The sequence below is a fragment of the Podarcis bocagei genome, assembly GCF_964188305.1.
Source record: "Podarcis bocagei genome assembly, chromosome: 5".
Taxonomy (NCBI): domain Eukaryota; kingdom Metazoa; phylum Chordata; class Lepidosauria; order Squamata; family Lacertidae; genus Podarcis; species Podarcis bocagei.
Window position 1 is genome coordinate 35,220,936 of NC_138129.1, and position 27,322 is coordinate 35,248,257.

General features: G+C 42.8%; 1 protein-coding gene across 1 annotated transcript; it reads left to right on the forward strand.

Annotated features, from left to right (window-relative positions):
* Positions 1-254: 254 nt before the first annotated feature.
* Positions 255-21,521, forward strand: TNNT2 (troponin T2, cardiac type; the record flags this gene model as incomplete). The annotated part of the gene is made up of 15 exons (XM_081195502.1): positions 255-292; positions 4,472-4,482; positions 4,581-4,598; positions 6,064-6,093; positions 7,323-7,397; positions 9,040-9,069; positions 9,786-9,807; positions 11,138-11,198; positions 11,350-11,466; positions 11,938-12,015; positions 12,647-12,757; positions 13,023-13,132; positions 14,787-14,877; positions 18,032-19,822; positions 21,191-21,521. The coding sequence occupies 14 exons, from the start codon at positions 255-257 to the stop codon at positions 18,074-18,076; spliced, it is 837 nt and encodes a 278-aa protein (XP_081051628.1). The 3' UTR covers positions 18,077-19,822; positions 21,191-21,521.
* Between the last annotated feature and the right edge of the window lie 5,801 nt (positions 21,522-27,322).

Sequence of the window (27,322 nt, forward strand, 5' to 3'; positions counted from 1 at the left end):
AAAGAAAAAAGAAAAAGAAAAAAAAAAGAAAAAGCTGAGGGCATCCTAGTTGGTTTTTTTTTTTTAATATGGCAACCCTAGACAGCAATCCTGGTGCAAGTTGCAATGGAACTCACTTGGATAGTATCAGTATTGTAAAAAGACACACCTCCACTGGTTCTCCAAGAGCATCATAGCTATTTAAAATAGCTGCCTGTGATTCCTATTTAAGTATCACGGCTTCTTTTCCTCTATTTAATTACAGGTAACTGAAAATGTCAGACACTGAAGAGATCATTGAGGAATATGAAGAGTAAGTACTAGGTTCTTCAATGTTTTCCTTTCCCATCTATATGCAGAAATGTGTCTTGCTTTTCTGTCACTCACTTTGATTTATGTGGCTGTGTGGTCATTCATATATGCCATTCTTATATTTCTACAATCTGGTCCAGAGGGGAGATAAATCACAGCATGAAATCATTCTGAATGATTAGGGTGCTGATCCATAGCAAATATTTTATCTTCCCCTCTGATGTTTAGGTAGTGAGTGCTGCTGTGTAAAGAGCTAAAATGCTACTATCTACATACAAGAAAAAGGTTGCACTTGGGGAAACCATTCTTTAGGAAAAAGCTCTGAAGGGGGAAACCTCCGAAAGAGGCCAATAAGAACTGAGCATGCTCAGTGTTTTCGGAATGCTGACTGACTCTTGGGAGGTGAACTGGGAAATAGGGCTGGAGAATGGAATGGAGAGGCTGGAATCTTGAACACAAGGACTGCATACTGCAATATTTTGTTCCAAGTCATTAGATAATAGCAATTGATAAACCTAACATTTATGCATTTGTGTAACACTTCCTTTTTTTTAAAGTGCTAGTGAACTAGCCCCCCTTTTAGCCTGTGATCTTTGGATGAAGGGTGGTATAGAAATTCAATAAAATAATAATAATAATAATAATAATAATAATAATAATAATAATAATAATAATAATAGGAGGGAGTGAAGATCAGCATCAGAATTTTTTTATCAGCATGGGAATAATAATATACCAGCATGGGAATAATAATAATAATAATAATAATAATAATAATAATAATAATAATAATTATTAATATCCTGCCCATCTGGCTGGGTTTCCCCAGCCACTCTGGGCAGCTCCCAGTAGAATGTTAAAAACATAATAAATACATCAAACATTAATAATAATAAATTATTAATAATAATTAATAATAATAATAAATTAATAATAATAATAATAATAATAATAATAATAATAATAATAATAATAATAATAATTTTATTTATTTATATCCCGCCCTCCCCAGCCGAAGCCGGGCTCAGGGCGGCTAACAACAATCGAATAATCAGTCAAATAATCACACAATCTAAAAATATTTCATTATAAAAATTAATTAAATCAAATTGATGGCAACCAATTAAGCAAAATTCTGAGCAGGTTGCCAGAGGAGGGAGTCAGGCTGCGCCCTGACCAAAAGCCTGGCGGAACAACTCTGTCTTGCAGGCCCTGCGGAAAGATGTCAGGTCCCGCAGGGCCCTAGTCTCTTGTGACAGAGCATTCCACCAGTTTGGAGCCGCAGCCGAGAAGGCCCTGGCTCTAGTTGAGGCCAGCCTAACCTCTCTGAGGCCTGGGACCTTGAGGATGTTATTATTTGCAGACCGTAGGTTTCTCTGTGGGGCATACCAGGAGAGGCGGTCCCGTAGGTACGAGGGTCCTAGGCCGTATAAAACTTCCCTAAACAGGGCTGCCTTCAGATGTCTTCTAAAAGTCAGATAGTTGTTTATTTCCTTGACATCTGATGGAAGGGCGTTCCACAGGGCAGGCACCACCACCAAGAAGCCCCTCTGCCTGGTTCCCTGTAGCATCACTTCTTGCAGTGAGAGAACCGCCAAAAGGCTTCGGAGCGGGACCTCAGTGTCCAGGCTGAAGGATGGGGGTGGAGATGCTCCTTCAGGTATACTGGATATAAAAACACACACTTAACAAAGTAGAGCTGCGGAAGTGCCAATTTCTATTTCACTTCAGGCACCACAAATGTCTAGGGCCCATCGTCTTGATAATTTTAGTATTTCTCATAAAGCACTTAGAGGGTTTGTTACAAGCAAGTGGTATATAAATTTTATCAGAAAACGAAGTGCTGAGAAGGGATTCCAGACCCCAGAGGTGAGGGTCTCACCAGGCTTCTTCTGAAATTAAAAGAGAATCTGGGTCTCTGAGGATTCTCAGGACCTTCACGTAGGAAACCTGACCCAAGCGTAGAATGACAGGCTACTGGGATTTAAAGATTTTGGATACCGGAAGAAATGTTGATATTGTACTTAATTAGGAACCAGTAAGAGCCATACAGCTATAAATGCCTGGGAGGTATAGATGGCTTGTGACTTGGTTATGTCTGTAATTTGGGAAATTCTTCCTACCTTTTTTGATTCCGTTACTCCCACTCACACAGACTTTCTCAGTTTTCTACACTCCCATAGCTCACTCATCAGCTTCTTGTTTTCCAACTGCAAGGACTAACCCAAGAGAGAGCACTGGAAAATGCTCTTTCACAGCCTGCCACATTCCTGCTCTGGCATTTTTATCAACACCTGTTCCAGTTACTTGAGCTGCATCTCCAGCTGATGCACAACATGAAGTCATGCCTAAGCATGTCTGTCAGGGGCTCAGGAACAGAGGCACAGGGGAGAGAGGAAATGGAGAGCGAAGGGGAAGAATCTGAGGGCAGCGTAGGGGAGTATGGCAGTGACCCGAGAGATTCCATGAGCTTCTCCAGCGAATCAGAAGATTCCCAGAAGGAGGCGCCGATGGCCAGGGCAAGGGGGGTCCCAGGGGGGACGCACCGGAAACAAGGGGCCAGCGGGGACTCCCAAAGCAGCAGCGGGAGATCAGGACCAGCTTCCCCACCAGAGCGTAGTGGGGGGGAAGAGTCCCATGTGTCAGGGCCAGCGTCTCCTCCAGCAGGGAGAGAAGATGAGTCAGGGCTGACCACGCCTCTATCGGAGAGTGGGGGAACGGAGGGGAGGTCGGGTCCAGCTAGCCCCCCCGAAGGGGGAAGAAGTGACAGGAGCAGTGTAACGGTCAGGAGGAAGGTTGCCGGCTGGGCGCGCGCGCCAAGTTCGAATGTACAGGCGCGCGGGACAGCAGAAAACCTGGATTGGGAACCAGGTCCTAAAGCCCGCCGGAGGCAGGGGGAAGACTCAGGGGACTCAGCGTCAGAAGAGTCTAGGAAGGGCGAGACCCCAGCTGACAGGCGGAGCCAGAGGAGGAAAGAGCAAAGGAAGAGGTGGAGCAAGGCTAGAGTCTTCAACTGGTGTCTGGGGGGAGGAGATTCAGACGGAGCTTCAGCGGTCTAGAGTTTCAGACGTAGAGCTGCACGCCACAGCTGTGAAAGTGAAAATGAACTTCAATAAAGACTTTTGTATATAACAACGAACTGGCATTGGTCCTTTGTGAGCTGGGACCTCGGGCAGCTCTGACAATGTCGTATAGGCAACCTGCTACTTCCAGTCCTCTCCCCGAAAAATAAGCTGGCCCTAGATCTGCATGTCACTTCACTTAAATGTAGCTAACTGTCCCTTTGGGAAAGATGGAGGGCACAAGGAGAAGGGGACGACAGAGAATGAGATGGTGGGATGGTGTTCTTGAAGCTACCAGCATGAGTTTGATCAAACTGCGGGAGGCAGTGGAGGACAGGAGTGCCTGGCGTGCTCTGGTCCATGGGGTCACGAAGAGTCGGACACGACTAAACGACTAATCAACAACAACTGTCCCTTAACACAGCAAGCTTTTAATTGCATGAGGTGGGGTGTGAGATGGCCCCAGGTATTTGCTTATCTGTTCCAGGGGTTTGGAAATATATGTGAACTCCTGCCACCATATGGGCAGAATCCACTCAGCAAACAAAAAACAAAAACCCTGACTGTGGAACAAACAGAAGTGTCTTGTTGCGGCATCTTAAAGCTAGCAGATTTATTCCGGCATGAAATTTTGTGCGACATGACTCTTCTCCGCTGTTTCTGCTTAAACTCTTCTCCGCTGTTTCTGGCATAAATTGTAAGTTGTAACTTGGTTGTAGTGCATTCTTCCAAAAAGAATATGTGTCAGAGACCATGGATCATGTTGTTCTAAAATCTCTTACAGTGGTACCTCGGGTTAAGTAATTAATTCGTTCCGGAGGTCCGTACTTAACCTGAAACAGTTCTTAACCTGAAGCACCACTTTAGCTAATGGGGCCTCCGCTGCCGCTGGAGCACGATTTCTGTTCTCATCCTGAAGCAAAGTTCTTAACCCGAGGTACTATTTCTGGGTTAGTGGAGTCTGTAACCTGAAGTGTATTTTACCTGAAGCGTATGTAACCTGAGGTACCACTGTATTATTATTATTATTATTATTATTATTATTATTATTATTATTATTATTATTATTGCAAACCAGCCATTATTCTAATCTAGCTGTTTTCCCTTCTGCTTTACAGGGAACAGGAAGGTAAGGGAATGAAAACTGTCAGATTAAGCATGTTTTCCAAATCCACCATTGCTGCTCTAATAACGCTCTCTCTTTTCCTCTCTTCCGACTTGATGCAGAAGAATGCGTCGAAGAAGGTAGGCTTCCATTGTTACTATAAGAGTCAAGGTTAGATGAGGTGATGTGTTCTATTGGGTCATAATACCATGCCATTAAAAAAAACTATTATGGGATTGGAGACCTTAATATGTATCATGAATTTGTTATTTACATATACTGTATATGAAAAACTATTAGGTGTCTCAGTGTAGCGAGTGTAGCTACTGATGTGTAGCTACATTGTCTGAAAAGGGACTTTTGCTCATGTCACCATCATCTGAAATGGTGATATGGGGGAGAGCTTGTTTTCTGTAGTGGCTTAGAAGTGGCTCCCACTATGGGGACCTCCTGGTCACATGAGGTTCTGTTTCTTTGGTAGTGTTCTATCATAAAACTGTTCTGTTTCAACTGGAAGCTCCTTATAGAGTTTTTGTGTGAAGAAGAAAATGAACGTATGATATCTGGGTTTGAGGATTGAAGAACATATTGATGCATAGAAAGCGGAATTGTTGGGTGTTATCTTGGAGAGGATGTTTTGAACAATTTTCTATTTATAGCTGACAGACAAAAAAATCCCTTTTATTTTATATTATTTTATTTTCTTCCTTCCTTTTGTTTTTTGTTTTTATTTAGATTAGAATTTTATCTTTCATAAAAAATATATTTGATATTTGATACTAATCTTTGTATTTTCTTTCAAACTTTAATAAAAAAATCTATTGAACCACTAATAAAATCTATTGAAATCTGTGTAAACAATTATAATAATAATAATAAATTTTTAATAATTTAAAAAAGGAAATAATATGTGGACAAGTAAAAGTGCAGATTTGTCCAAATAGCCTTGTGGATTTCTCAGATATACCAAAAAGCGCAGAAAATTGTAGGTTGAATACGGCTGAGTATTTGCCTAATATTGTGTGTTATGAACATTTAATCCAGCCTTCATCAGCTTGGTGCCCACTTGGTGTTTTGAACTACAACTTTCACCCATTGGCTGTGGCTGATGGGAATTTTAGTCCAACAGATCTGGAGGGCACCCATTTGGTGCAGGCTAACTTAATCTACTATTTTAGGAACCTGGGTAGAGTATTTCATTGCCAACGGGACTGACACTGATAAACTCAGTCCGGAATGAGCTTTCTGCTGCTTGCATAGTATCACTAGAAGCTGATCAATGTGTCTTTGCATTTATTTTTTACAAGCACACCTCCTCTTCTATGCTTTTGTATGAGGGCATAATTACTGCCTCTGTGTGTGCATGGATATGTGGGTGTTCTGAATGTTCCAGGCCTTAATATCCTATTGAACTTGGCAAATGCTTGACTTCACAAGTGCTTGGCACCTGAAAACTAGGCGTGCACACAAATGCAAAGCAAAGATCAGAACGAGAGAGAGCCGTTTTGTCTATAGATGCTCCAGCTTGAAGCCACAGCTTTCTGTGATCCCTCACTAACTTTTTCTACTTATTCCCTTTCACCACCCCTGCTTGCCCTGGTTAAGAAGAGGAAGAATGGATAGAGGTGGAAGACGGTAGTAGAACATTTCTTTACATTTCACTTTGCTGCTGCTTGCCAATGACACGCAGGCAGAATACTTACTGACCTATCGTGCATGGAAATCATAAGCATTTATGTACTGTGTGCATCAGTCAAAGGCCATACCTGTCTGGAGAGCTACAAAAGAGCCCTGGAAATTGTAGTTTTGGAAGGAGGGGCTAGAGATCTCTCCCAGAGAATTATCAGCATCTCCCCAAAATACAGTTTCCAGGATTCTTTGGGGGAAGCAAGGATTATAAAGCAGTCTAAAATCTATATATGTTTGTAGTATTGATATTATGTAGCCTATGCAGGTTTATGGCTTATGTTTAAAATCACATGTGGCAAGTGGGCTCATTCCTACTCCCCTCCTCAATGTGTTGGTTTAATACAAAAAACAAATGCCTAGTGCTTATATAATAGCATCATTCAGATTTGGGTACCAGAAGGAAGCCTCTGTGGGTGGCAGTACAATTTCTGATTGACTCCTTTTGCACCATTTATTTCCATATCTGATATTTAAAGTGAGATGTTTCTGAGAGCCACTGTCTTTTAACCCTGGTCACAAAAAATCTAAATGAGATTCCGTCATATCCTGTGACATCAAAATCCATAAGTAAATTGTGTGGGGTGTGTGAAGACATGTTTCATTTCTCCAATTTTACAAGGTGACCCTGAGTTCTGGTATGATGGAAGAACCCTCCCATCAATCCACTTTCTTCACACCAGACATCACCTCATAAGCTTCTATCACATCTCACCTCTTTAGTTATCTGTTTTATAAACTAAAAATCCCCAGATGCTCAGCTTTTCTCTGCAGGGGAATGTGCTGTAAACCTCTGACCATTTTGGTTGCCCTTTCTTCTTTGTTGCTCTGCATTTAATAATATTGCGATGGACCAGGAGCGTGGACCTTGACTAATAACCTGCCTCTACATTTGAGGTGTGTATCATGTTGAGGACTGATGAAGCTCATTTCAAACCCTACTTCCCACAACAGAAATCATTAAATTGAACCACAATGTGTTCAGTTTAAGATGGCAGTCCCAAGTTACCACTTGTCATTTAGCCATGTTCTAGAAATATGCTATCTATCTTTCCCAACCCCTCTTCTCTGACCAACGTCCAAATGGCTGGGATTCATTACCCCAAGCAGAATTTTGTGTAGGCCAACAATGAAAATTCTCAGATCTGTTGATGTCATCCTGCTGTTTTCTTCCTTAGAACAAGAACAAGAAGAACAAGAACAAGAACAAGCTGAAGAAGTGAAGGAAGATGAAGATGAACCTAGGGCAGAAGGTATGATGTTCTGGTGAAACATCTCTGGCCAATACAAGCATTGTGATGGAGGGTCCTTTTCAGGTAGAACCCTTCACTGAATAAAAATTCAGCAGCATTGTTTTGGTTAAGCTGTGATCTCAGAGCACACTTGTCATTTTGGGGGCGGGGAGTGTAAAAAAGTAAAAGTAGAAAAAATATAGTAAGAATGGGGGATAAAAATAATTCAGTTTGCAAGTAAAGGTGAACTTATACAATCCCCACTGTTTGAAATGCTATGAGAACCAAAACACCACAAGCCTTCAAAATTCACACTTAACGAAAATTCACACTTTAATGTTTCATGTATTATAGTATTTTAATATTCTTTTGGAAGCCGCCCAGAGTGGCTGGGGAAGCCCAGCCAGATGGGCGGGGTATAAATAATAAATTATTATTATTATTATTAACCAAATTTTTCACTGTGTTTCTCCAACCAAACAGTGCTTACAGAAATCCATATATTAGAAGAAAGTGTGCATAAAAATGAATATATTCAAGAAATTAACATACAAAAAAATGTACTCAACATAGCACTAAGGAGATCTTTCTGTCAGCACAAGCTGTACACTGTTTGGGGAATTCTGACTCCCCAGAGCAGTATTGGAAGAGTGGGGTGAAAGCCTCTTGGCACTAGTTGAATTTCGTTCATTACCTTGGGGGAAATTGCTTGCAAAAATGTACAAGCATGTGCTTATTAGGAAAAATGTGCTGGCGATTTTTAAAGAAATCTGCAAATTGCTGCAGAAATGTGGAGAACTGGATGGGAAAATGAAAAATTGAGAGAATGCAAATTGACAAATCCGCTGCATGCCTAGTGGTTGGCCCCTTGTACGTGGTGTATGTATCTTGAGTAATAAATCTTCTATAACAATGCTCCATCCCTCTATGAGTCTGCCTGTTTCTCTGCATTCTCCTTAATGCTTTACCAGCATGGGCAGTAAAGGAAAGCTGATGGCACAGGAAGATCATCTGTGTTTGGCAAATGGGCAGCCTTGCACTTGCAGAGACGCCCCCCCCCCCAGATACGCTCCCCTTAAAAAAAAACAACTGTGTGGAGGAACATCACAGCTTTAGGGAATGCCCCCCATGCTTTGGTGACATCAGCAATCATTAGATCCTATAAACAAATATTATTTTTTTCCAAATAAAGAAACAAAGCATCTGACACTCTTTACCGATAGTAGTTCTGCTTTCCCCCTCTGACTATAAAGGGAGGGAAACCTGTAACATTTTCAGGGGAAATAATGTATTGGGAAAAGTTTTCCAAAATTGGTACCCCCCCAACCTATTCCCAGAATTTTACTGATTAAAGCCACCTTCTTTGGTGAGTCCAACTGCTCTGGTGTTCATAACACTGACATCACATCACCATCTGTCCTGTAGCTTCTGGTGTTGTGAAAAATGCAAAAGAGGGGACGCCCCTGTCTCTGATCACCAAATACCAGAATGCCAGCAATGTAAACGCTCCCAGCAATGGGTGAATGAACTATGAAGCATGCTGGGAATGCCGTAATCACAGCTTAGAGGAAATAAATGTCTCAGGGAGTGTAGGGATTCTAGACACAACTGCGCTGGCGTGGTACATCTCTAATCAAAATTCTTTGCTCTCCTTTTAAAATAGAACAAGAAGAGCAAGCTAAAGAACCAGAAGGTAAATGAAAAGTGTGCACCGTGGTCCAGTATATGTGCTAGGGATGCTTGAGGAGTTCAGTTCTATAAAATTCAAAGTAAACTGATCTGGTCTGCACTTCCTGGATGAGCGTGCAGATGGGGAAGCAGTTATCCTTTGGATTTTGCATCTCTCCCAAATTTGCAGTAGTGGTCTCAGCTCAAAGAAATTACCAGAAGGAAATGCATATATTGTGATAAAATGTAAATATACAGATCTTAATGCTGATATATAAAAAAACCAATTCACAAGTGTATGTTAAAATGGGACTGAAGTCATACAATGTCCCATCACCCAACTGTTACAATTTTGAGAGCATTTCCCCATCATTTTCCTTACTTAAATAAGTCCATTTTTTTTTTGAAGCAGGTTTGTTGGACAAGTGTACAAAATCCATGTCAATCAGACTGAGAAACCGAGGCAGGAACTAGAAAGGAGAGGTGCACATTCCCCTGCAGTTGAAGAGTTAAGAACTCTGAAACACACACAGACATACTAAAAAAATCTGCCCAAGCCTTTATTCACATGAAAAAGTACAGGGGGAGATGAGAGATGAGCGGTGGGAGGGTTGGGGAGCAGAAACAACCCATATAAGCCTTAAGGGAGTCAGTAGGCCTGTCTCTTCAATTTATCTACAAAGGGAGCAGGTAAATATTTCTGTTTGGCAACTCTTTAAATGTTCATTTGGTTTCTTGCAGGAGAATCAAAGCCTAGGCCCAAGTAAGTATAAGTAAAGTGGATTTTGATGTTATGGTTAGCAGGCAGTTGTTGAGGCAGGAGCAGTTGTATGGAAGGGGGAAAGGAGATGGTGAGTACAAGCACGACTGAAGAAAAATAGAGAGATGTCAACATTTGACATATTATATTATTGGCTTCTTAAATGCAATTAATGGCAGATTTGTAGCATGGTGCACATTTACCTGGAAGTGAGTCCTGCCGAGGATGGTAAACTGTACTTCCAAATAAACATGCACAGGATTGCACTGTTAACAGAATCTTTTTAAACAACAGCAACACTGAAATTTCAAAAAAGCAAATGCATGGTCTCTTTGGGTGGTACGAAATTATCTAGATTTTTTTTTAAAAAAAAATTGCCCACAAATGCAGAAACACTGCTAAATGCAGCAGGCAAAGTGATGAGACACTATCTCAAGAACAACATTCCCACCCCAGCCTGCCCAGTGATGAAGTTATTACAGCTGTTCAGTGGCTCGTATAAGTCAAGTCAAGGAAACTTAAGACTACTGTGACAGCTGCGGCCATTGTAAAAAGCTCAGCATTCCATACGGTATGGCATTCCATACGGCGCCCTCCAAGAAGCTATAAATTGTTCCCTCAGCTTGGAACTACGTTCAGTTTGACATCCAGTTTAAATAAAATGTGCAGAGTGAGTTCTGAGACAGGTTAGTGTAAGGTTAGCTGCTCCCTCCCAGATTTTCATTGTTAGGAATTGAAGTTTCACCATTTATCATTCTGCAGAGGGTTTTTCTGATTTGATGGGGCTATCTAGTTATTAGACTACTGGACACATGTATGGATATAAGATGCTTAGGGTCCCCCCCCCCTTTACCTTGCATTTAGTGTCAGGTTGTTGTTGTTTTTAAAATAATTATATCTTCCATTTATGCCATCTATGGACTCATCCACTTCCATTTGTCACTGGTTTCTAAGCATATATCTATGATTTGTAAGGCATGGGTGCTAGCAGGGTACTGTGATAGTTCAGTCGATAGAGCATGAGATTCTTAATCTCAGGGCCATGGTTTGAGCCCCATATTGGGCAGAAGATTCCTGCATTGCAGAGCATTGGACTAGATGATCCCTGTGGTCACTTTCCAGTGCTACAATTATAGGCTTCTGCTTTGGTCTATATTGTCTTGGTCAGATTTACTTGGAACCCAGAGACAGACCTCTTTGAAATCAATGGGATTAAGCATGGATTCATGTGGGAGATTAATAATATCAGCCAACCCCGATAAAGAAATGAGATGTCAGGTGTTGCTATACTAGTGGCTTACCTCTTTATTTTCCCCCTGCCCTCCTATTTCAGGCTATTTATGCCAAATTTGGTGCCTCCAAAGATCCCTGATGGGGAGAGAGTGGACTTTGATGTGAGTATTAGCCATCATCATCTCATAAAGCTGTCTCCTTCTCCCTCTCTCTCTCTCTCTCTCTCTCTCTCTCTCTCTCTCTCTGTGTGTGTGTGTGTGTGTGTGTGTGTGTAACATACCAAACCCTCATATTGTCTCTTCTGCTTTGTAGGACATTCACCGCAAGAGAATGGAGAAGGATCTGAATGAGCTGCAAACCCTGATTGAGGCCCACTTTGAGAACCGGAAGAAAGAGGAGGAAGAGCTGATATTCCTCAAGGACAGAATAGTATGTCTCTTCCAAAAAGAAGAGAGGACTTAAGAGTGTTAATGTTTCATTCAGATCCTAAAGCCACTTGTCAGTGATGCAGAGCCCAAAGATAGACATCCCACACATATTCTGGGAATGCTTAAAAATGCACATTCACAAGATAATTAATGAAATGACAGGATTTTATTTATTGTCTAGACCCCAAAACTATATTCTGGACTATTTTAAAGCCCCAGTTTTAGAGGCTGATCTAGAAGTATGAGCTAACATGGGTGCAATAGGTAGCTATAATATTATATTTTTTACTATGGGAGGTATCATTTGGATGCTCAGGTGGCAAAATGTCAGGTGTCCAGCATTTTCAATAGTGTTATAGTTTCAGCCTCAACTGTGACTGCCTCAGGCCATGCTGAGTTAAGAAGGGGGGCATTCATTAGAGTATACCAGGCCCCCTCCCTGAACAGGTGCTGGGCTGATTTCCTCCTATAGGAGCAGCGGCGAGCAGAACGAGCTGAACAGCAACGGATCCGCAGTGAGCGAGAGAAGGAACGTCAGGCCCGCTTCGCTGTGAGTATACCCAAGACACGAAGTCTACAGCAAAAAGTCACTTCAATGCCTTTATGAGTTTTTTGTTTTTGTTGTTCTGACAAACCCCCATTTATGCATGGGGCAAATTTTCCACTTAGCTGCTCATGTAAGAGTTATACTCAAGCAGTAATACAAGCCCATCATCCCTGGTCAACCAGAGAACCCAAAGTCTTGGAATTCAGGGAATCACTGACATAGGCCTTATGCATAACAGACCAAAACCAGACTAGAATTGCTAAGTTTATAATAAAAGCACCACTGTTACTTATTTTTCTAAGTGTTCCCTTTCCCCAAGTGCAGAAAAACAAGGAGGAACTGATCTGGAATTGGCTAATGAGCTTGTTTACTAACCGGGATTGGGGAACAGAACTTATCCTGTCTGATTTGTGTCCATTCAGTCTCCTAAACAAGTTTCTATTTGATGTCCCTGTAGATCAGGGATGCGGAGCCTGTGGACCTCCAGATGCTGTCGTTTGACTCAAACTCCTATCATCCCTGGCTGGGATGATGGTGGCATTTGTAGGCCCACTGGTTAGTTGCTCCTGCTGTATACAGATTCTCTTTAACTATCTGCCATTCTGAAACCTCTCTGTCATTCTGCCTGTGGCAGGAAGAGAGAGCCCGGAAAGAGGAAGAAGAAAATAGGAAGAGGGCTGAAGAGGATGCTAGGAAGAAGAAGGCTTTCTCCAATATGCTCCATTTTGGAGGCTACCTACAGAAGGTACCTATCTAGCCTGAATGTTCTTCCAGAAACTGAAACCCCATCTGGGGACAGAATTTCCTGGCTGGGGGTCTACTCACCTACATGTTGTATTCCCAAATGGCTCAAACAGAGACCAGTTAAGGTACAATGAGAGTGTATCAGGAGCTTTTTAGTCTTCATTTTAATCTATGTGTACTTATATCCTCCGCATTCATAGTCCATGTACCTGTCTGATGAACTGGGCTGATGAACTCTGATGCCACTCAAGAACTGTTTTTTTTAGACAGAGAAGAAAAGTGGGAAAAAACAGACAGAGCGGGAGAAGAAGAAAAAGATCCTCAGCGAGCGTCGAAAACCTTTAACCATCGATCACTTGAATGAAGACAAATTGAAGTAAGAAGGGAAGCTGGTTCTGGGGGCAGCAGCCAGAGACTCAGGGGCCAGTAGGGACCTATTTCCTTCATGATGAATAAATTAGATGAAAACAATCTTCTACCTGCCACTTTCCCCATAGTTGTGATTTGTGGTCTCTCAGATGGCCAAACTAGACATGACTTCAAATGCGTTCTTTGCCTTTAACATACAGACTTTTTGTTTTTAAATAAAAATAACATCTACTGAGGGGACTGATAATTATTGGGATCAGAACAAGCTTTTCTAGGCTAAAGTACACTGGAGGCACAGTGACCTTAACATGACAGATCCTAAGGCGTTGTAAGATTGCCACAATCCTACAGTTATAGCATGCATTGTGTGCTATGCTGTTATCCATATTTGGGGTTATGTGAACACAATGCAATGCTGGCTTGGCTATTACTATGGTACTATAGGGTACAGTTAGGGCGCATGTGGCAATGTTCCTCTTGCTTCTTAGTCCATCACTCCTTGGAAATGTTAACTGCCCACAACATGCATTAAATGGTAGCAGAAGGTATTATATCCCACATGGTTACAAGTCAGGAAGCCATAAGGGGCTGTTAAATCGTACTAATGCTTGCTCATCCAATTATCGTGCACTGTTTCCAAATGCTACCTGCATTTGAGTTTAAGCAGACAGAGTCAAATGAAAAGGAGGGAGCCAGAACACTAGAGGGTGCAATAAGCACGTGGAAGCATATTGGAGGTGATGCAGTATGAAACCTCAGGTAGATCAAGGGCTTAACTACATATTACATCAGCTGTGTGACTTGCAGCCACATCCAGGGATTAAAAAAAACCCTACAGGTTGAGCATGATTTCAATCAGAACCACAGTATGTGCATCCCCAGTCAAAAATGCCCTAATCCTCATGCTGCAATAATCAATGGGAAAAAATCTGCTTATGTGGTTCAGTGATGCACATTAGTCCTATTCAGGCATTACCACCTAAAGAGGGAACATAGGCAGAGAGAGCCTTCACTGGTACATAAGATTACCCACAGCAGATGTCCACTGTAAGCACATGAAGAGGCGGAGGAGTTGTGTGGGGAGTGGGGCCAATGGTGTATTCCTGCAATCTCTACACTCATATGCTTCCTTGATGTGGTAATGTTTGAAAAGGGCCACTGCTTCACTTGTGCCCGGATTGATTCACACTTGGCAAAAGACCCAGTTGTGGCATGGGTACTTGTAAAGTAGGAATATACTAAAATGTGTGATTTGAATTTAAGCACAAGTTAAAGATAAAGACATAAATGGGTTGAAAGGTTGACAACTGGGACTTTCAATAATTGAGGAAACATTCTGGCTGAAGCTATAAATGTTATGTATACTCATATTCACAGGCTAAAACACACAGACATTTATATTCATATTATGTCTCTCTCACACGCACACATATATCATACATATACCATATGTTCATACTCATGGAGCACATAATAAAGAATATGCACACAATTTTTATGCCTGTGCATATTCCCATGCACAATGTTGCATACCTAAGATTCTCATTCTTATGTTCAGCTCACTTTCCTACTCTGGAAGAACACGCTCACATTGCATGTTCCTATGTGCATATATAAGCACTGGCAACCACCTTGATTGCTGCTGCATGTTCTTACAACAGGGAAAAGGCAAAGGAACTGTGGCAGAATATCCATGACCTGGAAGCTGAGAAATTTGACTTGCAGGAAAAGTTCAAGAGGCAGAAATATGAGGTGAGTCTGCACATCAGTTGAAATATCCCACCTTTTACAGCCCTGCTTTCTGAAAGGAAGGGCGCTTTTTGCAAGAAATTTCAGCAGCATCCAAAAAACGATTGCTCTCTGAGTAATTTTTGAGACATTGTATAAAAAAATACCCACTCATTGAGAGGGAGAGCAATGCTTTCTGACAGCTGCTTTATTTGCCCTCACTTTGTGGCTAAATTTGATTGGCTACATATTGTCACGTTATCATCCTTTTCACTATTCAATCCCAATTAGCTAGCATCACCCCTGCCATTGATGCAACAAGTATCGCCCTCATGGTCAATTATCTTCTTTTGCTCTGTGGGACATCATGTTGACATTCCATCACGATACCATCCCATTCAGTACACAATTCCTGATTGGCTGGGATTTCCCACATTTCTGTAATCAGCAAGATGACTCAGTGATTATAAAGGAGAAAATGGCACTGAAGCAGCAGCAGATTGAAGTGGAAGGGGAATATGAACGTTTTCATCATGGGAGCTTTTCAGGAAATGTTTCCCCTTCTTTGAAAGTGTTACTTGCACCTTGAAAATTGAAATGGGCAAACATTCAACACAGTTTTAGTTGATACTTGTCATGCTTTGCCTCCTCTTTTCCTTCTTGCTTAGAAAAACCACAGGTATGTCATTTGATCATACTTGTCTCACTGAACTTCATCTCCCTTTGGAACCTACTTCAAAAATCAGAGCCAAATGGCTCATTAAATAAGTGGAGTCTGGCACTTTGCTGCTTCAAATGGATGTAGTTTTATGGATGAAGTAGCATCAGTCTAGGTCTGTGAAGGTCCTGCCTAGTCTCGCCAGACATTGAAGGACACCCCAAACCACACCATAAGCTGCACTAGACTGTGTCAAAGCCAACCTGGCCCATTTCAGTTTGACCAACAAATATTTCTACACTGAAGACCACGTTTGTAAGTGCCTTGTGATCACTCACCTGCCTAGTAGCTTATTGAGTCTAGAAAAATAGTGTTGCAGCCGCTTAATTAATCTGCACTAGAACTGGCTTAAATACACCACAGCTCATACTACCTGTCTCTTTCACTAACATCGCATTTAAGCTAGGGTCAAGCCTAAAATGCAAATTTTCAAACTTTTGACTCGAAATTCTGAGGGTAAGATAGGGGAATGAAATCGGGGGACATATTGGAAAGGGAAAATGTCTGAAACATTCGCCAGTGGTGGGGGCTTCCTTGAATGGCAGGGGAGGTGGCAGAGGTGGCAGCAATGACAATATTTTTCTTTTGGGGAGTGGGTGTCTCATTAGTGGCAGTGATGCTTTCCCTGGCAGTTGCCATTTGACTGCTTTCTTTTACCAAAATGCCCCAGACTTAGTTCTGGAGTATTTCTGATTTCCCCCTCTTTTTACTACTTCCCCTCCAGCAGCTGCCATTTCTTTGAGGGGGACAGAAGAATGCTTCATCTAGGGCATTCGCCTTTCAGGGTTTCAATGATGCGGGTGTGTGGATTTCTGCAAGCCTTGGCATTTCCCCAGGCCTGCTGATATCTCCATTTTGTGCATGGATGGTGTCGTTTTGGCAACAGACAATCAGAAACCAAAGGACAAGTTTGCTATTAGTATATAGAATCATAGAATCATAGAATCATAGAATCATAGAGTTGGAAGAGACCACAAGGGCCATCGAGTCCAACCCCCTGCCAAGCAGGAAACACCATCAGAGCACTCCTGACATATGGTTGTCAAGCCTCTGCTTAAAGACCTCCAAAGAAGGAGACTCCACCACACTCCTTGGCAGCAAATTCCACTGTTGAACAGCTCTTACTGTCATATAGGATGCACTTGACCTCACCTATAGTTTGGCTTCTCATACTGTGAGCACTGCTTTCTCAGGATCACTGCCTTCTTTTTGTTAATTTTCCCTTTGCAGGGGCTTTCACATCTATAATAATCTCCTTTCTCTAACCCTAACTAGATTTCCATACTCACTGCACGCTGCGATGAGTTAAGCAAGTAGTAAGTATGGCCTGTCCCCACCCCACTTTGCTAATGGCAGTGCTGTGATGAATGATGAAACGTGTGGAGCTAAGTGTGGCCCAGTGAAGTTCAGTCCATGTCAGCATCTTCTCAAGATGGTATTTCATTGTCTTGCATGTTTGCCCTGCTTAGCTTGCAAAGATTTTTGGGATCAGCCATTTGTCTTTTCAGCCAGATCCTCTGAAAGGGGTAAGTACTTGGATGGACCTTAGGAACCTTTCTCCTCTGCTTTGGATCCTTACACCAGAAGCTGGAGCTTCTTGGCACCTTAACTGAACAAAAACTCCATTACTAGTTATCCACATGGATTTGCTCTTTGACATGGTATCCCTCTGGCATTGTTTTTATTGCATTTATCTTGCTTTGTGAACTTCATGAGCAGAGCGCATTTGTGCAGAGAACAACACGTAATGCTCAACGTATAGCAAACTTTAGAGATGCTTTGAAAGAAGCACCGAGTCCAGGAATTGCTACAAATGGCAAAGCGTTGCTCCCAAGCACCTACTAACTGTAGAAAAGTGGATATTTCTAGAACATTCTGTAACTGGTCAAGATCATGATGGGAAAACTTTGAAGAAGCATCCTGAAAAACTCACCTGAAGCCTTCAAGAATGCTGGAGAGCAGCCTTTGTTCTCAGTCTCTCCCAAGGCTATTGTTCTAGAAAAAGAGGTGCCAGAACTCGCCACGAACGCCTCCATTCTCTTGTAATGGCAATCGCACCCATCTGAGAGGTGCTGGAACTGGGTTCCAGCGAGTTTCAACTGAAAAAAGCCCTGTTCCTTCCACCAACCATGCCAAATTTAATCTCAGCTGCCTGGATTTGTAACGCTTCCATTTAGTGTGGAAATAATATTTCACGGCAGAGAAAAACTTCTAAGTATCACATTAGATAGTATGGACAAACAGATCCACTGTCCTTTCTGACTCCCCATCTTTACCTATGGAAATTCCAACAATTAGAGGGATTCTTTACCCACCACACAGCCCTGCTGACTACTGTGTGTGATAAAACCAGCCCATGCTTAGACTTCTTTTCTTGCTGTCTTCACACAGTGGCCGTCCCGATCCCCGCATGGTGAAGTATTGCCATGTAGCTTCACCTCCTGTCTATTTCTCTTGCAGATTAATGTTCTACGGAACCGCATTAGTGATCATCAAAAGGTGTAAGTACTCAGGCCATCCAGTTTGATAGTATCCAGCATTCCCATTAGATCTTTCACAACCCCCCACTTTTACTTTTTCTTTTACAGGTGCACCACTTTCACCCTTCCCTTCTGTAAAATACTTGTTTGGAGCTTTCAGGATTTTGTTTGGGTTTTGCTTCCGTTCTTAACTTCCTGCTGTTCCTCCTTTCACTTTCACTTTCATTGTCATTAGTATTTGTCAGCCCTTCTCATTTCAGTTCTTGGCTTCTTTTTGCTCTAGAAAGCCTGCTGCTGTAATAATAGGCTATGCCTTTGTGTTCAAGAATCTTGGATTGAGCACTTCTGGCTATTCACAGGATTGATACTGTTAGATTCCATTTAAGAAACAACAACAACAACCTTGCTTTATCACCACCTTTTCTTATTTTCTTTCTTTAGTCCTCATTTCAGCTAGTCACTGCTTTTACTGCCTCCTGCCTCCCATTTCACACCTTTTATTTCACCCCTCCTTGTTGCTTGATTCTGTCATTTCATTTCCCTTCCAATCCACCTTTCAGACCAGAGTCACATCCACACCATCCATTTAAAGCAAGAGACCAAAATATCAAGAGGGCACCAGGTTGGGTGAGGCTGATCTAGACCATGTCAGGCTCACTTCAGACTTGGAACCAACATGCACAGGGTTTTTCACTGGCCACCAGACACTTGGATGTCTATAGAAAGAGACCCTCATTGGTGTTCAGAGAGCTTAGCACGCTTTGCTAACTGTGCCACACTTTGTCAGGGCAGATTCACACCATACATTTAAATTACATCCAGCACATACTCAAAGCAGATGACTTCCCCCAAAGGATCCTGGGACCTGTAGTTGCTTAAGGGTGCTGGGGATTGTAGCTGTGCCTTAGGTGTATGGTGTGTTGCGGATGTGCTTTTCTCCATTTGCTTCTTTCACCTAAAGTTCTTTCTGGTTTTCTGTTTCAGCCACATTTCTCACCAGGCCCCTCCAATTTATTTCTTCCCTTGCATGCCTTTTGCATACCTGCTTCATTATTTTGTTCTGATCTCTGAACTCCATCACTTCCTCACCACTTTGGGTCATCATTTTATTCACTCCTTCACAGCATTTCCCCTTCTAAGGATATGTCTATGAACACCATTTAGGAAATAGTTTGGCATAGTGCAGTAGCTGAGCTGTCTGTTTACCACCATCCACTTATTGAGAGCTGGGGCATTCATCCTCTTTCCTTACATCAGCTCATCTCCTTTCAGCATGTATAAATCTGACTTCTCTGTCTGTAGAAATTATTGGGGACCTCTGTTGGATTGCTCGGTGCAGGCACCCATTTCCTTCCATGCTTCATGTCTCCATGACTCCATGGTTCACAGATGGAGAGCAGAGGACAGGAGATGCTAAAGAACTTGCTTGGTGTCCTGTGCGTAGCTGATGGCAGAGTAGGAAATGAATCATTACCTGCATTCTTGACAGCAATGCTGATCAACATGGAACATTCTTCTTCCACTTTACATGAACAAGTAGCATAGCCATCTTTCAGAGTGGCTGTGCAGGCAAAATTGTCAGAAGATTCATCTTTTTAATCCACTTGTCCAGAAACAAATGGCAGCCTGCATTAGGAATGCCTCCTTCTCTAGCGACCTTTTAGGTGCACCAAACTGGTTAGTCAAGAATGTTACGCGCTTCTCACACATGTTACGCACTTCTCACACCATATTTCTTCTTTTATTCCCTCCTAATCTGCTTCAGGAAAGGGTGAGTAGCATGTTGCATCCTTTATGGTGTGCTGTGGTGGCTTGCAGTGCATGTAATGAAGGAAAATGACTTTATGTTCCAAATTAGGCCCTGGATTAGGAATATCAGGAATAGTTTACTGGTAGTTGGATATGTGTTACTTTAAGCAGCTGGATAGGGACACTTGCTTTAGTAACTGGGAGTTAGATATATCAAAGGGCAGTCATGCTAAATGTTATGCTAAATGTTAACAATTACAGTGGTACCTTGGGTTAAGAACTTAATTTGTTCCAGAGGCCTGTTCTTAACCTGAAACTGTTCTTAAACTGAGGTACCACTTTAGCTAATGGGGCCTCCTGCTGCTGCCACACGGCCGCACAATTTCTGTTCTCAACCTGAAGCAAAGTTCTTAACCCGAGGTACTATTTCTAGGTTAGCAGAGTCTGTAACCTGAAGTGTCTGTAACCCAAGGATATATATGTAGAGAGAGAGAGTTTGTATGTATACCCCTCAATATTTTTTAAATCCAGGTCTCGGATTATCTTTACACCTTGCCCTTTTCAGTGTGCACATAAGATTAAGTGTCCGATTTATAGACCAGCAGGGCCAACAGGGAAGATAGGAGGTGTATAGGCCAATCACATCTGAAGAGCATCACACTGGCTATCCCTTCTATATAGTGAGAAACAGCCCTCTGGACCTTATCTCTTAAGGCACATGCCAAGCTTATATCTTAAGGTGAATACCTCTACTGATGTTGGGGTTCTGATGTCAGGAAGGCAAATGGCACAGAGGCTTCCACAACAGACATAGGGGACTTATGAGGCCAGAACTTCCTTTCCAAGACCACTCTTTCCACCCAGAGGGGAGGAAGATCCAAAACATTCTGTGGTCTGTAGGATGTAGTCTTGTGCTGGCCACAGGTTCCCCATCCTTACTGTAGAAGAATTCTCAAGCCCTTATCTGCTCCCAGAATACAATTCTCAGGGCTCCCTGGAGAAAAAGAACCAGTTCTACCCAAGCTTTAAGTCTGAGAAACAGATATACCTGTAAACGCACAAGATGAAGTTCGTTCAGGATTCCACAACTTGGGCTCCCAGCTCACTGCTTAGTGTGTATAAACACAGCAACTTTGCATGAGTTCTGCTCACATTGCGTCTTCTTCATGTGGACTGCACATGCCATGTGGACACACTCGCCTAGGAACCAAGTTGGGATCTGTGTGGATGCCACTGAATGAGTGACCCACAGATACCCCTGTGCAATAAGCACCCCCACAGTGCTGTTTGTCTGTAAAAGTGTACACTTCCCTTCTCCCTCACCTCTGCCTTTTGCTTTGATCTCACTGATGCCTGAAATACATCATTTGCTTCTCTGCTTCTCCAACAGCTCAAAGGCCGCCCGTGGGAAGCCTGTGGTTGGTGGCCGGTGGAAGTGAGAGATGGTTTGTGTCCAGCCTGCAGAGACGGCAGAGCAGGATACTTCTGCGTGGGCCAGCCTTTGATCCAGCATCCCAACCCATGTGGCCCAAAGGAAAGCACCAACTCTTCCAGATTATTCAGACCAAGCCACCTTCCAATGGCTTCACTCTATAGAATGACTGTAGGTGTGTGTGCAGCACTGTCACGGCACAGAGCAAACACGCTGCTGTGTGGAAAAAATGACTGTGTCACCAAAGTTAAGCATACTGTGTCTGTAAATAAAGCAAATCATGCAGCAATACCCACTTTATTTACCTGATTTCTTACAACCCATCAGGGGAAGGTATATAAACCAGCAGGGGGGGTGGGGTCTCCTATTGTCACTGCTGCTTTCATAGGGCCCAGACCAGTGAATCGCTGCCTAGAGACTAGAAGCATTTGTGTATCAGGAGCACCGTAGAAGCTGTTGTGAGTGTTTCTCTTGCCAGTAAAGAGTTAACTATCAGACATGTGCCTTAGTTATCTGGGACAGGCTCGCGACATTTTCACATGTATTACTGGCAAGCCAGCACAAGTCCTGCAATGCTCTATGCAAATGCCCTTGTTTTGCAACCCTATAGACAGTTTAGTGTGAGAGGTTTTGAGGGGTGGGGTGATAGAGAGAGATTTATCTCTGCCGAAACATACTCTGAAGCAGGCCTAGTCAATATGGGGTCCTCCAGCTGCTCTTGGAGTTCAGCTGGCATCTTCCGTAACCATTGCCCATGCTTGTAGCAGCATACAAGAGATGCAGTCTGACAACATCTAGAAGGAAGAGTTTGGATTTGATATCCTGCTTTATCACTACTCGAAGGAGTCTCAAAGCGGCTAGCATTCTCCTTTTCCTTCCTCCCCCACAACAAACACTCTGTGAAGTGAGTGGGGCTGAGAGACTTCAGAAAAGTGTTACTAGCCCAAGGTCACCCAGCAGCTGCATGTGGAGGAGCAGGGATGCGAACCCGGTTCACCAGATTACAAGTCTACCGCTTTTAACCACTACACCACACTGGCTCTCCCTTGGTTTCAAAGAAGCATGTGGTTCTAATGCAGCGAGAGGAATTACTGAAGATTTGTGAGTGAAACACCAAGGGAATTTGCAGGAAGCAGATTTGTCAGGCAGAAGCTCTGCTGTCAGGCACTAGTTGTTCTGAATGAAGCAGGCAAAGATCAGCACAGATACCAGCAGCTGTTCTCCTGCTATTGCCTCCCTAGCCAAACCAAAACTCTTGAAGAGTCCACTGCAGTACATTTCCCTTTGATTGACACAAGGTGGCACCCTGGTCTCTGTCTCCGACTTTACCTTGCCAGTGATCACACCCTGCTTTTTAACAGCCACGCCAAACTCATGGTATTGTTTGAGCCAGAGACACGCCTGCCAGTTTTCGTTTCCTCACTCTGTCCACCACTGGCGTAGCTGAATCAGCCATCTGAGTCAGCGAGTGGCGAAGCGCAGAGCACTAAGCCTCAAGAGCTTGTTCAACACCCATCACCCCCAAAGGCTTCTATTCTACCTTCCTGACTAAACTACCATATTTTTCACCCTATAGGATGCACCTTTTCCTCTCCAAAAATGAAGGGGAAATGTGTGTGCGTCCTATGGGGTGAATGCAAGCTTTCACTGAAGTCTGGAGAGCAAGAGGGGTTGGTGCGCACCGACCCCTCTCACTCTCCAGGCTTCAGGAAGCTATCCGCAAGCCGTGGGAGAGCTGCCTGCACCCTGAAGCCTGGGGGGCGCTGAGCTCAGCGCCCCCCAGGCTTCGGGCTTCGCGTGGCTCTCCGCTAGATTAACAGTGGAACCACTTGCAGAGAAGAAAGGGGTGGATTATTTAGCCAAACTGGAGGCCCGTCCATGGTCGATTTTGGCCATATGTAGGCAGTTTGCTTGCAGAAGCTAAATAGATGGAGAGCATGAGAAAACATAAAAAGGAAAAACAGGAGAGGATCTGGAGATACCATAGAACGGGATTCCCCAAGTTGTAGTACATGGTCCATGAGCTTCATCTGGATAATCTAAAGGGCATCTGCAAAAAAATGTACAATTTGAATTCTATAGGATTCTGTGGAATTTAAATGTAATACAGTAAAATACAATATAAGAAATATAAGGAGCAATCAAAAGATAGTTAACGTTATACCATATACAGCTCATTACAATTGCTATGACAGGCAGAAAGAAGTGGTTTGTGAAGAACCCCAGCAATTTTCAAGTGGTCCATAGTGGTGGGGTTTAGGAACTACTGACCTAGAATGTTTTGAGATCTAAAGAGAGTATCTCCCATGATTTCTGTGTCCTGCTATAAACATCAGTGGTGTGAACATCTGAATATCTTCCTTAATTATGCTTTTCAACACTGCTACCCATGGTTTCCTGGCAAAGTGGATAGATATGCCAAAATATGTAGCCATTTCTGGCATCTAGGGAGAAAGGTTACAAAAATATTAATTTTATCTCACAAGGCACCTTCCTGAATCTAACAAAATACATCCTGGTAGAGAACCTACAAACTGAAAATCACATCTGGCAGCTATCCCACAAATGTGAATGGGTGCCGTTTGCCACCCATCTTTCTTCATCTCAGCTGATAGGACCTGGAGATCACGAAAGAGAGGTGCTGGTGTCACACGTCAGAAGCCTATTGCATCGCATAGAAATAGGGTCAGCCCTACTGTGAGGCAAAGTTGTTGCCCCAGGTGGCAGGTGATGAGGGAGGTGACAAAGTGTTGAAAGGCAAAGCTGTGGGTGTCACATGGCCTGTCTGGCACCCTCTAAGTTAGCCTGCTGCCCTCAGATGTGGTGGAGGCTGCTGTTCCATCGCCACTGTTAATTCATGGAGGATAAAGGCTGTCAGTGACTACTAGCTGTGTTCTACCTCAACTCTTGGAGCCTGGAGGCTGGGATGTCCCTGAATGTCAGTTACTGGGAATCACAGATGGGGAGTGTACTGTTGTACTCAGATCCTTCTTGCAGTCCTCCCATAGGATGCTGGACTAGATGGGCCATTGAGCTGCTCTAGCAGGGTCTTCTATCTTCTCATGTAACTGCAAATCCAGTTGGCATCTGCACATGGAGCAGGGGAAGGCTGACCTCAGGCAGCAAAATGTCTTGGCCCAATGTCTGGAAAGTGTTCAGTTGCATGTGTGTATATGTGTGCAAAAGGACAAGACACAACTACTTAATCAGGGGTCACATAAGGGAAGCAACAACTCTCTTTAAATTGGGCTCTGGGGGTTATAATCTCCTGCCAGGAACACATTTTTGCTTTCTGGGCTTCCTGTTGGTCCTCAAGGTACAGAATCATTTGCAGAATTTGTGGGCTGTGCAAGACAGTAGCCATTCTAGCATGCAAACAATAGTAATATCAATGTGTTTTATTAATTAGGCAATCATCTCAAAGTCAATTGTAAACATAAGCAATGTTCAATGTAAGGAGGCACATTTTAGCTGAAATCAGGCATTAGTCACTGTGACCTACAGCACAACGATGCAAATATAGTGTTTAACTTTGCTTAGTCGATGCCAATTGGCATGTAAAGGAAACAGCTCCACTGGAACCCATTCTAAAGGTGTGGGGGGAGAGCTATTAGTTTCTCAGAAGAGCACAGCTCCTGAGTCATGTGCTTTGCATGTTGTCTCTTGCCACTGTTTTGTGTAAATGTATTAAATGCAAGAAGTGCACTTTTTGTGCCTAGCTCAGGAGTCACTCGAAGAGGTGCCAGGATTTACTGTCAGTCTGGAAGGTTTCATCTGGAGCAACAACAGTGCATCAGTCTGTATCTGCACAAATGCACACCCATATTCACATACCCCAAATGGAGTAAACCAGAAACAATCATTATCTCAGATCGGGTCCATGACACCACCATCCTTTCTGGCCTTAGATGTAGTCTGTGCTCATGGTCAAAATCACACATATATTTCCAAGTATTTGGGAATCTTCTGCTATTTCAGTCAGTGCAAATCATCACTGTTAAAATTTACCCTTTTCTGCTTAGAATGTTGCCACAGTCCCTCCAACCTGCACACAAGAAGCCACTTCCCCACTTGCCTGTCCCAAATGTTGACCCAAATCGCCTTGAGATTAAAAAGTCTTGTCAATTTCACAAATGTCTTATCAGGTCTTTTAAAAAACAACAGCCTAATTAGTGGCACAAACAGAACCCTGGTGTCTCTTGCTAAGTGTCAAGCCGCATACCTTCTCCTAGAACCCATGAGAATTGCTGGATCTTTGCACTCTCTTAGGATCAGGCCTGAACTTGAAGAGCCTGGGCGTGTGAGTTTTGATTGGCACAAATCCCACGAATGGCTGAACTGAAAATTCAGGAGGCGATACCTAAGGAGAGGAGATGGTACCTGGCTCCACTTTTACACATCAACAAAGTGGTAGCTTCAACTCAACAAGCAGTGAGAAATATATACAAAAGTAAGGAGAAGATTTCCTATACTGAGGTCTTCCTCCTTATCAGCTAGAAAAGCATAGCGTACTATTTCCCAGGTACCTTGGTGAGATAAGCAAGTATAGATACCCTAATACTCTTGATTACCATCAGAATAATGCTGGTTATAGTTTTAGCACTGCATATATTTTTAGTTGAGTAGATCCAGGGAACTGCAAGTCTATAGGAAGTGCAGCAGTATAACTACACCTGGATTAGTGTTGGTTACAGAGACATTGGCTGAGGAATGCATTTTTTTCAACTAATACCACAGATAATATAATGCCAGCTAATACAATGGCAGTGGTAACTGCTGGCATATTCAATGCAAATTCCATTCTTCTTGTTTTAAGTGTTATATGCACACTTTTGGTCATGAAAACATTCTCCCATTTGCCACAATTAGGATCTTTGTTCCTTTAATATTTCCACAATAGACAAGAAAAACAGCAAGTGAAACTATATTGGTCACTTTATCTCCATGCTGGGGAGAAAAAAAAAAGATTTAGCTCTCAGTATAGGTGGGGAAGAAGTCAGATTCAGTTTGCATTTAAAGCCAAATTTATCACATATGCGTTTTCCAAAACAATATAATAACTGAATTCTAGTCATCCTTTGAAATTTGCACTTAGCTGTATTTTGTAGTTCTCCAGCTAACAAATGCTTACAAAAATGCATATATTAATTAAAAGCAGTGTGACTTCATGGTGATTACTGGTATCTATTTTTCTAGAAAAAAATCACTGAGTAAAAGTGTTCATAAAAATTATGCAAGGAGGGAGCTGCAGCCCAAGATAGGAAAAGAGGTAGTAGGGAACACCTAGCTGTTCAAATCTCCTGAGCTTGATCAGCTGTACCCAAGGGTACTAAAAGAGCTTGCAGATGTAATCTTGGAGTCTCTGTCTACTATCTGAGTGAATTCTTGGAGAACAGGTGAGGTCCCTGCAAACAATGGTTCACGCTTAGTAATGGTTCATCATCATCCTGGGAAAAAGTAATAAGTGGGGTGCCACAGTGTTCTGTCCTGGGCTTCTTGTTGTTCAACATCTTTATAAACGACTTGGAAGAAGGAATGGAGGGGATGCTTATCAGATTTGCAGATGCTGCAGAAGACGGAATCAGGATTCCAGATTAGCTTAACAGTTTGGAGAACTGGGCCAAAACTAACAAAATGAATTTTTATAGGAACAAATGTAAGTTTCTACACTTTGGCAGGAAGAGCCAGCTGCACAAAGATGGAGGACACCTGGCTTGCCAGTACTACATGTGAAAAGGATCTTGGGGTCTTAGTAAACCACAAGCTTAACATGAGTCAAGAGTGTGATACAGCAGCTAATACTATTTTAGGCTGCACCAACAGAAGTATAGTGTCCCGATGAAGGGTAGTCATAGTATTGCTCTATTCTACCTTGGTCAGACCACACCTGGAGTACTGTGTCCAGTTCTGGGTACTATTATTTAAGAAAGGTGTTTAACAAGCTGGAATGTGTGCAGAGGCAGGCAGCCAAGATTGTCAAGGGTCTGGAAATCAATCCATATGAGGAACGGTTGAGGGAGTTGGGTATGTTTAGCCTGGATACGGGGAGACTGAGAGGAGGTATGATAGCTTTCTTCAAATATCTCAAGG